We start from the raw sequence: 12,174 nt of genomic DNA, 5'->3' as shown, positions 1-12,174 counted from the left end.
ATATGGTTGTCCCATTAAAGCCATGAACTATATTGGACTGGCTATTGAACTTTTTCTTAACTCACTATCCCACTTATGTTTCTGATTAAAGCATTTTCTGTTTTTCATTTAATATTTCTGTGTCCTCCTAATGGATTTCTGGTTAACAGTCATTCATGTGTAACTTGTGATGTAAGTATACAATGATGTTGGTATGGCGTGGATTGCAGATGGTCCATAGAGTACAAGCACTTCGTTAGTATGTATCTATATTTTTGTGCCTACGTTGGCTATGAGTGTGACATGAAGTCACAACGCTTTGTTTAGGAAAACCCACTTCCACTTGGTTCATGCTTTCAGATGTCAACATAGTACAAGTGTCGTAACATGCAACAGTTTAGGAGAAGCATGCTGCATATTTCTGTACTGTGCAGATTGGCAACTGTCTCATCAATACACCTGGACACATAGGAACTTTGACTACATGGTAGTGATTATGGACACACCCACGTACACAAAGTAATGGTACAATGTGTGTCTATATAGTGATGGACCCATGTCTGTGTCTTCTATAGATCTGGCAGACTTGCACAGGTGGCATGCCACAGTAGGCTAATACCCTTCAAGGCTGTGGACCCATCTGATACAGTTCCTGTGCCCATGGTGAGTGTAAGGTAGGCATTATTCTGGCAGTGTCCCGAAAAAGTTGCCTCCCAGGACTGCACTTTCTGCAGATATTCTTGTTATTCAAGGTGTCTGAGGTCTGTATTGTCCAGGGCCTGTTCAATGAGATGTCACTCATTCCAACCTGGTTTTGTTTGGGGACATCATGTGGATGATGTGTGTCCAGGACATGTCTCAGTAAGTTACAGTGTTTTACTGTCCTTACAGAGACACAATTGTTGTAGGTGTTAGTTGCATGTGTACACAGCATATGGTGCATGAATGGTTGTGTCACAATTAGAATGCGAGTGATGACATGCAGTGATTGTAGAGTTGTACAGTACCCAGTGTTGTAATCTGCATCTCATTTTGGCCTTATGACACATGTAGAGCGTGAGAGTCTGGCCATTTCACAAATCAGAGAAATGGACTCTGCCACATCATGCTCATTTGATGTTTCTTTGGATTCTGCATTGGGGCACACAGAGCCATACGTTTACTCCTACAGCCAGATATATGATGCACCAGACCAGAGTATGTTAAGCAGAGGTATCTGAATGAATGGTCTATCGCAGGCTGATGTTAGTTGCAATATGTTGTACAAGCTTTGTAATGAGTATTTGTGCAAAAAGTGACTTTGAGTGTGTCTACATGGCCAGAGAGGATGTGTGACAAGCTAACTGTAACCAAGACACAATGCATGATACTTCAGGCTTGTGTTTTTGTTGTTTGTTCAACATTTCTTTCAATTGTGATAAGCTTAATGTTGTTGCTTCAATGAAACCTTCTGTGTATCCTGGTCTGACAAGGGTTTATTTGTGTCGTCATAGGGATATGTATCATGAGTATGTGTCTACCTTTTCCACCCAACTGAGCAATTTGCTAGTGCATTTCACATATGGGCACACTTTCTAAATGTTGTTCTTTCAGGCATTTGATTCAGAGATGCGATATGACACACCTAACATTGTACCTAAGACGGCAGACAGTTTATATTTGCCAAAGGGTGTAATAGCCATATCAGGTTAGGTGGCACACATGTGACTTAGTTACATATGGATTAGGAGATCTCACAATACTGTCTGAAGTGGATTGTGCTTGTTAGGTCCAAGATATTTCATCTAATTGTTCAGGGACAATGCCGGGTGCTGCATGGTCTTTGTGTGTCATTTATGTTTCAGACATGTAGGCAAACACCATTCATTTCAAAGGGTATTTTTGTGCCCATCTAATTGTCCTGTTGGGAATGCTGCTAGGCTATGTCAAGTCCTGTTAGTGCATTCTGAGTGAATGACATTTGTGTGTGGTTGGACATCCAGTGCCCCTTCTAGCCCCCTCATGTGACACAACCGAAGGTGTAGCTTTTCAGTATGACAATGCACTGCAACTATCTCCTTTTTTGCTCAATTAATGCAAGGAGTCTGAACTTCAGCCAGTAACAGGAGTGGTGTAGAGTCAATTTAGTTAAGGGTGGATGCTATGTGCCAGCCGGGGCTGACATTGCCCTTGGACAGCTGCCTAGAGCCTCACAGATGCTAGTGACTACAGAGCCCAGCAACAGAGCACTGCCTGTAGTGTGCTGTTGTAGGAAAGTGGGTTTCTGTGGCAATAACATCCCTCCACTTTTTGCCTGGTTACTGATGCACTTCATCTTGGTGTGCCCTGGGTCCCTGCCATTCAGGTTCCCAGGACCTGTCTTCTTTACCCAAAACCAACCCAATTGGTAGCCCTGGCCACAGGTTGGCCCCTGGTAAATGGTACCATAGGTATCCAGGGTACTGTGACCAGGGCAGTCCCCTAAAGGCTGCCGCACTTAGAGTGCCACCTTTAGGGACCCTGCTCCTTTTCACACACACAATGCCTTTGCAGGCTGAGTGTCCTGGTGCAGAACAAAGTGAAGAGTCGACATGGCATACAGCCCTGTGTGTCATGCCTAACAAACCACTGGCCTGGCCTAGAATCAGCCACCCCTCCAGATGGTTGCACTATGCCAGTGGTGAGAGCTGAAGGGCATGAGCCCTGTGCCCCTAAATTGCCCAAGTCCGTTCTTGGGCATTGTAAGTGCAGTGTTGCCAGTAAGTGTATGTGGTGCCTGGAGTTTGTCAATACGAACTCCACAGCACCATAATGGCTACACTGAAGACTGGGACGTTTGGTATCAAACTTCTCAGCACATTAAACCTACACTGATGCCAGTGTGGGATTTAATGTAAAATGCACACCAGAGCACATCTTAGAGATGCCCCCTGAAATTCGACCAACTTCTAGTGACCTGACTGAGTGGCTGCTTAGGCTGCCTTCACCTGACATGTTTCTGGAAACCTGGGTCGAGAGCCTGCTGCTCTCGGGGCCTGAAACAATGCACATCCTAGGACGAGGTGCCAAGCCTCCTCCCCCAGGATGGGCAGGGTTCACAAAGGAGAAGCTTCAAAGGCATGCTGCCTTTGTGAGCCTCTCCAGACCATGTGCTGCTTTCAGCAACTGGTCCCCACTGTTTCTACCCCCCACTTTGGGCGAGAGAACCATCTGGAAAAACAAGTGAGGAAAGGTGGTGTGCCCACCTCTGCCAACTCCACCCCTCAGGTGGGGGAGGCGCGGTGAATGACAATTTCGAGTCCCTGCCATCTTGAGTATGGGGGGAACCAGCCAACCAGGGACAGGCTCATGCCCCCTCCCACTGGAGAGTGGCAGAATAGGGGGTGTACCTAAACCAGGGAAGGGACCCATTGGTCCCTGTCCTTTACCTACCTGTAACGCCAGTAAATATAGTATTTAGGGGGCACCCTGAACCTTGCTTCTTCAGATCAAGAAACAACAAGAAAAGAAGATAAGAAGAAGGGCTGAAGAGCTGTGCAGAGCTAACAAGAGGACGACACCCACTGACTTGGCCTCAGCCCTACAGGCCTGTTTCCCCTCGAACCTGCTCCTGCGAAATCCCGGTATGTCCTGCAGCCAGCAACCTCAAAAATCCCAGAGGACCTGCCTGCCTTCACTTCAAAGACTGAATCTCCTGTGATCACCGGACTTGTTCAAACTGAAGCTTCTGGCTCTGGCCCGACACCGCAAATCCAGCCCACTCTGCACCCGCCGAACCCGGCCCAAGCTCGATTGGAAAAACACCACGAGGACGTCACCCCGGCAATTCTGACCCGAGATCCGGGGACTCGTGACCTGCCTCATGCCTCCAGACGATGCCTGCAGCCTTAATCCAGAGGATCCCCTCTCCCGCGATTAGAGCAGGTAAGACTTTCCGACGTCCCAAGGCACCCCTGTACCCGACGCCCCACAGCCTTGTGTGCCCAAACTGACGGTGCCTAACCAACCCACAACATCCCAACTTACCCCTCGAAGTGGTGGTCGCACCTACAAGATCCCCGTCTCCGAGCCTGCTGTGTTTGTTTGTTCCGGAGGCTCTCCTTTGGAAACAACAGGGCACCCAACCTCAAAACTGCATCCTGTACTCGGTTGCCCTAGTGCCGCTGAGGGTGCACCTTTGGTGCTAATTTGGTCCCCTATTTGCCATAAGCTAAACCCAAGGAGCTTTGCTCCCACAGCCGTGTGGCCTGCTTGCCAGCAGCCACCAACCGGAGACCCCCTATCCTCCATAGGATAACATTGGGCCTCAACACTCTGTACCCAGCCACCTTAGTGCAGCTGAGGGTGCAACACCAGTGCATCACGGACCTTGGGGGACCCCTGAGTCTAACCCCATAACCTTAACTCCCACAGTTGATTCCTTACCTGCAAACTGATAACCTGTTTATCCTACACAGGATAACAATGACAATTTTCTTCCAAAAAGTTTCAAAGTGTGAAGTTTTGAAAACTAAAAATATTCTTTAAAAATCGCACAAATAACCAAAACTTATTTTCTTACCTATTTTCAGGAAATGTCCTAGTACTGAATCTATGCAAAGCTAAGGAGTTAGGCCCTGGACATGGAGTGGGCTGGACCTTATTTATCAAAAAAATACAAAATGTGCCCACACCAAACTTACTTTCAAAAAATCTACTTAAGGATCAAATAATAATTATTTTAGTTTGTCCGGGTACTTTTATTTATACCCTTTGAATTATTTAATTCTTTTTTGTACATTCTTTTTAACACATTTGTGTATGAAAAGGAACAATTATACATTCAGCACTATATACACTTATATACAACAAACTTTACAAACACATATTAACAATCCACATCATTACTAGTGAAAAAATAAAAAACATACATCCTAAATCACAATACTCGATACAAACAAACAATATATATTTGTACATTTACAGACTGATGAATAAATCAATATCCAAAACAATTGGGGACAAAGTCAAACAAGGAGGCAACTTCACCAAACGGTGACCAATTGGGGACCTAGCAACCGCTAGTTCACACAATAAATGATGTTACTTGCTCCTTCAAATATGCCGACGCGTTTCAAATCCAGGGAAACTAGTTCCTGGATTCTCATCAGGACTTTGTCACTTATCTGTAATAGGTGTTAAAACAATAAAGTTTTATTTATTGATTCAAAAATGCCTCTCTCACTCCAATTACACTGCTTACGCTAATGCGATCTATATATATAGCTGCGTGAATTAGGCCAACTATGCCTTCTTGGTGTTCGGATTAAACTATCCTGGTTTTTCTTCTCAATCGACTGAGTTATTGGTTCCTAAAAGAAAGAATTTGCACTCTAATAAAGCTGTCTATTTCACGTTCTTTTTAAAGCCTGCTGAAACTGACAACATGGCACTCTCAGATCATACCTCTATTTATCGAGTCAATGTCTCAGTTTGAAGAAAACGGAGGGGCCCAATCTTTATTTCCACTCGTAATCTACTAATAAATAAACAACCATTGTGGTTACTACACTTGCCCACTTTGGATATGCTTCCTACATGAGGTGCTTAAACTGTGAGTGTTTCACATACCTTTACAATTTTGCACGGGCCGACTTATTTCTTTTCCAAACACGCTTTGTACTATACACAGCTTCTTGTGTATCAAGCTGGCGAACAAAAGCAAATGGGGGGGACATTTATAATCAAGCACAGAACAAATTCGAGCCAGCAAACAACCGGAGGCGCACATTCTCATGCCTGCCTACCTGATTGTAGTACTCGACCGGTTCACTGTCGAGAATCCGACTTCCTGCCAATTTCAGCTGATTCCAAGTACGTAACAACGTGTCATTAATACTTTGTTTCAAATCCAGAGAAACTTTGAAAGTTTGTTACAATGCCGAAGCAAAGAGGAAAACCATTACCTCTCTCTCCAGTCACAGAACGCCACGCCTTTTACTCCACTGCAGCCGCGGCCATATTGGAATCATTGAATATGTATCTTCCTCACAACCTAGGGAATTGTGGAACTAGTAGTGTCTCAATATCCCGATTCAACCAACTCTTAGTGCGCAACCACATGTCATTAGCGCTTTGTTAAGAATCACGCGCGACCTTGATATATTACAAACGCCGGATTAGAGAGCTAAACCATTTCCTCTCTGTCCAGCTACACAGCGCCACGCCTTTTACTCCACCGCAACCATGGCCATATTGGAACCATTTGGTGTGACATTCAAGACCTTCACGGAGGTGCCAGTTTTTAAGTACCATCTGTCTCATTCTGTGGGTATCAGGTCCAAACGTTGTAACACATACCAGCCTGTCTAGCTCTCGCTTCTCTTTGACCTGGAAAAGGCATTCCCGCGGAGTTAATCGTGCCCTTTTAAAAGTATGTTTAAGACGTTTTTCTGGCACCCTCTCTGTACCATTTCTCCGCAGAAGGTGTATGCATGTTGTTCATAGTCCGTTACTTCCGTGCAGTTTCTCCTTATCCGCAGGAGCTGCCCATATGGCAGATTAGCTTTTAGATTCCTGGGATGTGCGCTTCTGTGATGTAAGATGGTGTTTTTGTCAGTACTTTTCTTATACAAAGATGATTTGAGTTGTCCCTCTACACATGTTAATTCTACATCCATAAATGTCATCCTGGTTTGGCAATACTCAATTGAGAATTTTATATCTTGATGTCTGGCATTAAGCCATCCATGAAATGCTAGTAACTCCGCCTGGCTCCCCTGCCACAGGAGCCAGACGTCGTCAATATAGCGTAACCATTGACTAATGTGATCTTTAAATGGATTATTGGTTTCCACAAATCTTTTCTCACACTCGGCCATATAATGAACCACCATTTCTGGAGCATAAGGACAGCCCATGGCCGTCCCCTTTACTTGCATGAAAAATTGATCATTAAAGGAGAAGTAGTTCTTTTTGAGAGCAATTTCAGCCAATTTTAGAATGAATGAGGTTGGCACTCTATGTGGTCTCTCCCTACTTTCTAAGTATAGTCCCATCACCTCCAACGCTTCATCTTGAGGAATCTGCGTGTTGAGCAATGTGATGTCCATCGTCACCATTATTTTAGTTGCCTGGTCAAAAGGGGTCCCTTCTACTTTAGTCAGAAAATCAGTGGTATCTCTTAGATGCGATTTGACTTCTTTGAAGAATGGCTTTAGAAAAAAGTCAACGTATTTCGAAATAGGCTAGAGGCAGGAATCACACCCGAGGCTATTGGACGTCCTGGGGTTCACTAAGATTTTTATGAATCTTTGGCAAAAGATAAAGAACAGGGGTTCTGGGGAATTTTTTTACCAAAAAATCACATTCTTTAGGACCTAAGAAACCACCGTCTTTACCTAATTGCAAAATGTCTGAAATCATTCCTTGAATCTGTTTAACCGGGTCTTCCAACAATTTACGGTCCCATATGTTATTGTTAACTTGTTTTAATCCCTCAGATAAATACATGTCGCGGGGCCAGATCACTACTGCTCCGCCCTTGTCGGGCTTGTTTTATCACTACTGAAGAGTCTTCTTTTAAGCTATTTATGGCTGCTCCTTGCCCAAGACTAATATTTTGTTGTACGTATTTTTTAGTCTTTTCTAATTTGTTAATAGATGACAACAATACCTGTTCAAATGCATGTACTTGTTTTGGGATATTCTGGCTGGGTACTAATCTAGATTTATTCCTAAGCCCTGTAGCCTCATTACTCAAAGCTGGTGGTTGGTTAGCAAAAAAAGCCTTGAGTCTTATTTTTTGACGGAACTCAATTGCTTCTAGTTTGAGCTTAGTACTTGGACTCCATACACAGTATTCCTCATTTTGGTGTAGTATATATAGAGCCAGTTTCTTACATTGGTGGATCAGCGGTGGGATACACAACTTGCATTTGTTGGACTACTTAGTTACCACCTGATCACACAACAGAACTCTTAAATTACCTTTAGAAATCTGATTTTGTCATTTTGGTATTTTTACCAAACTACTAAGAGTCTTGTTAGGGCCTTGCTTAAGACCCTTTAGAATTTTAGAAAATAAAAAGTCAATACAGTCAACGGTAGAGGGGTTAGAACTTTTTTGTTAGAAAACAGAATCCAGCTATTAGTGAAGATAACCATAATGACATACAGGACATGGTTGAGGACCTTGACCTCACCCCTTACCTTCACTTGTCTTTTCAGGAAGTAAGGTCCTTATGTAAAGTTAAAAACATAGCAATGGGACCACATCCAACCAAACAAAGGCTCCAGGAGCTGTTGGCTGAGTATGTAAAGGTCCACCCCTCTGAAAATGGAGATGACCAGTCAGAGGAAGAAAGGAGTGAGGAGGATGGAGATAGGTACCCACCTCTACCACTTCAATGGGATGAAAGTGTCCCTGTACACTTACTTTGAAGAGTTAACCTCTGGGGACCTGGAGGCCACACAGGTGGTTCAGGTCCTGGTGAGGACATTGAGGGCAGCCTCAATGAGGAGGACAGCCTTTTATTAAGACTGGCCAAATGACTGGATCTAGGGCCATATGTATCAACATACCCTTTTGCGATTTCTTAATAGCAATTTTTAAGGAATCGGTATTTAGAAATCGCAAAATGGTATGTATGTAGAAAATCGCTTCTTTTTAGCGATTTCCTAAAATTCCTTAATTGCGATTAGCAAGTTGCTAATCGCAATTAAGGAATAATTTCCCTTTCATTTCTAGGGGCCAGGAGGCCATAGGAATGAATGTGAAATTATTCTCAATTTGCGATTCGCAATTTGCTAATCGCAAATTGAGAATAATTTCAAGGGTGCAGGGGTGTCTCAAGAACACCCTGCTGCACCCCTGAAAATGACATGTGTGCGCATATGGCGCACATACATGCCCTAAGGGCATGTATAAGCGTCACATGGCACCTTTACAAATTGCATAAAGTGCATTTGTAAAAGAAATCACATTTTACCACCAACTACAAGTTGGTGGTAATTTGCAATTCCTTAAGGGCATTTAGGAATTTTTTTAAAGTCAATTTGGCTTGATACATATGGCCCCTAGAGTCCAGACTCCTGGCTCTAGAGAAAGAAAGAAAGGAGATGGGTTTAGCACCCATCAATGGTGGAAACAATCAAAATAACAAGGATGAAAAGCAATCTTATAATCTTAAAATCCCCAAAGGGATTGCCCCTAAATATGAAGAGGGTGATGATATCACCAAGTTGTTCACAGCCTTTAAGAGGGCTTGTGAAGCCAGAAGGGTGAAGAAGACTTTCTGGGGGACACTCCTTTGGGAACTGTTCTCTGGTAACTGCAGAGACATAGTCCTGACCCTTTCTAAGGCAGATGCTGGTCATATGACCTCATGAAGAGAACTCTGATGGAGGGATTTGGACTCACAACTGAGGAGTACAGAATTAGATTCAGGGGGGCTCACAAAACCCAAAACCAGTCCTGGATTGATTGTGTAGACTACTCAGTAAAGACACCAGGTGGTTGGTTAACTGAAAACAATGTGCATGACTTTAATGGAATTTACAACCTGTTTATGAAGGAACACATATTAAGTAATTGCATTGATGAAAAGTTGCATCAGTACCTGGTAGTCCTAGGTCCACTTTCTCCCCAAGAATTTGGAAAGAAGGCAGACCACTGGGTCAAAACAAGGGTAACTAGGACGTCCACAGGTGGTGACCAAATGAAAGGGGTTACAAAGCCTCCCCAGAGGAAAGAGTCCCAGGTAGATCCACAAAAACCTGTCCAGGATGGTGGGCCCAAAGACACCTCACAAATTAAAACAGTGTACCAAGGTAAGAATTGGAATCCCAACAGAGTATGGTGTCATAACTGTCAAAAGGAAGGACACCACACCAAGGACCCTAGCTGTCCTAAAAACAAAGGCCCCAGTACAGGTCCAGGGGTGAACAGTGTAGCTCCAGGGGTTGCCAGTGTAGCTTTGGAGGAGGGGTCCTCAGATGAGGAAGTCCTTCTGGCCTTCAACTGGAAAATGGGCCCATGAGGTAAGCTGGAAGTTCCAGAGGGGAGTAGACACTTCCACCACCTACTGGCGAATGGAATCCCAGCCACTGCCCTGAGAGATACCTGTGCCACTCACACTGTGGTGCATGCCTCGTTGGTTCTCTCAACCCCGTATGTCCCAATGTAAACAAAAAGAGTAAGGACTGTCCCGGGTGGGGTCACTGTAAGGCCCGTGGTTGTAGTGCTCCTAGAAATAGCTGGGACCCTTGGATGGAGAAAGTTGGTAGTCAGTAAAGACCTCCCCCTTGATTGTCTCCTGAGGAATGACCACCCAGAGGTTGGTCTAAGCCAAAGAGAGGTGCTGGTCCAATGCCAGACCTCACCCAAGAAATCTGGGGGGGCTCAACCTGCAGTTAGTTACTCAGCCCTAAAAGAAAAAGAAGAAACAGTGTAGGAAAGGTGGGCAACTGTTAGCCACAGTTTCAGTGGGCCAGGGAGATTCTATCCCAGTAAGGGAGAACTCCAAAAGTGTCACTATTAAAGTCCCCCCTATCCAACAAAAAGAACTGACTAGTCAGGCAACTGTCCTGCCTGAGTTGATGGCTCCTCTGCTGGCACAACAGAGGGTGGAGGAAGGGTGTCCCCTACCCTAAAGCAGCAGAGAGGCAAGCAGGACCCCAAGAAGCCTGTAAGGTAGCCCCTTCACTTACCAGTGAGGAGCTAAAGGTGTGGTTCTGGGCACTGACAGCTGTCAGTAGCCTCTGTTGGGTGTTAGCCTTTATGGCAGCACTGTCCTTGGCATGGTGGCCTAGCTCCCTGCCAAATAACAAGTTAGGCCCCCTGACCCTATTGGTCATGGTGGGGTTGATCAAGCTGTGGGTGACCTCTGTGGGTAAGCTAGGCTTTACCCTGGCTGTTAGAATTTACAGAGGGGGGCGCCTCTGAACCCAAACTAAAAAGAGGGGTTGAAGACACTAAAGAGCTAGGAAATAGCTTCGGGAATTAGGTCTTGTTAGATTTGGGGGTCTCTAGTTGGCAGAGGTAGGTACCTTTGACAAAATAGGGACCCTTGCGTCTAGTCAGGGAAAGGGGCTACAATCCTAAAATAACCCCTGCTCACCCCCTTGGTAGCTTGGCATGAGCAGGCAGGATTATCTCGGAGGCAGTGTGTAAAGAATTGGTGAACACATACAGTATTACAGTGACAACACTACAGATGGACACCACACAAGTTATATTATAAAAATAAGTGTTTTTATATAGACTTAACACAAGACCAAACAACAAATATCCACAATGCTGTACTCAAAAATAGACTTTAGAATGTTATAAAATAGCTCAGTTCTCTCAAGTTGTGAATGCAACACTTTACTCTCAATGTACCTTGAATGCGTAATGCAAAGAAAACAAAAGGATCGCAGGGAAGGTGATGAGTCGGTTCCTTACACGCAGGGGAGTGGATGCGGCGGTTCCTTACGGCTGTGCAGGGGAGTTTATGCTTGCTTCCTTACTGTTTGGGGAGTTGATGCATCGGTTTCTTACTGCTCTCCGGTACGATGCGACAAGATGGCACCTCGATGCGATACTGGCATCTTGGTTGCGATGCGACAATGTTGGCGTGATGCGTGCCTGCCCGACGGCTGTGCGGCGACTCAATGATCTTTGGAGCCGCGACAGGCCCTGCGCCGTGCTTCGCCGGTGATGCGACGGCGACCAGCTTCTCCGGTGATGCGCTGCGCTTCGGCGATGCGATGATGACAGTGGCGGCTCGCTTCCTCAACGATACGACGACAGCTACTGCGACAGGCTTCTTGTCGTTGTGTCGCGCTTCCAGCTCCCAGCAACACGCAGTCTCTCAGAAGGCCCAGCACAACAGCAGGCACTACAATTCCCAGAAAGGGAATTCAGCGGGGAGCTGGTTGGTGAAGTCTTGTATCCCTGAGATTTCAGGCCAGAGGCAAGCTCTAGTTCAAGCCCTTGGAGATTCTTCTTCAAGTTGATAGAAAGCACATTCAGTCATTTTCTCCTTTCTTTGGCAATGAAGCAACCACAACACATTTACAGGGCTCAGATCACACAGAATGAACTGATGATTATTCTAAATTGACCCTATTTTAAGAAGAACATTTGCTGTTACCTACATTCTGTTTATTACTGATGCCACAAGGTGGACTTCTCTCCCCAAGAAGGGTCGGTTTGGAATCTCTACAGAACGAACTGTAGATCATAAAGCCCCC

At 45.0% G+C, this 12,174-nt stretch overlaps 1 protein-coding gene across 3 annotated transcripts in view; it reads left to right on the top strand.

The window, feature by feature from the left end:
• Window positions 1-12,174, top strand: part of LY96 (lymphocyte antigen 96) — a 505,337-nt gene that overhangs the window by 478,410 nt on the left and 14,753 nt on the right. Inside the window, exon 5 of one of the 3 annotated variants that reach the window (XM_078685617.1) lies at window positions 555-624. The exons of the other annotated variants lie outside the window; for them this stretch is intronic. Within the exon in view, the coding sequence (XP_078541743.1) occupies window positions 555-590 (36 nt within the window). The 3' untranslated portion in view covers window positions 591-624. Of the gene's footprint in view, window positions 1-554; window positions 625-12,174 lie in introns of those variants that run through there. 3 annotated transcript variants of the gene reach the window in all.

Source organism: Lissotriton helveticus, chromosome 4_1 (genome assembly GCF_964261635.1).
Source record: "Lissotriton helveticus chromosome 4_1, aLisHel1.1, whole genome shotgun sequence".
NCBI lineage: Eukaryota > Metazoa > Chordata > Amphibia > Caudata > Salamandridae > Lissotriton > Lissotriton helveticus.
This window is presented reverse-complemented; position numbering and strand designations above follow the sequence as displayed.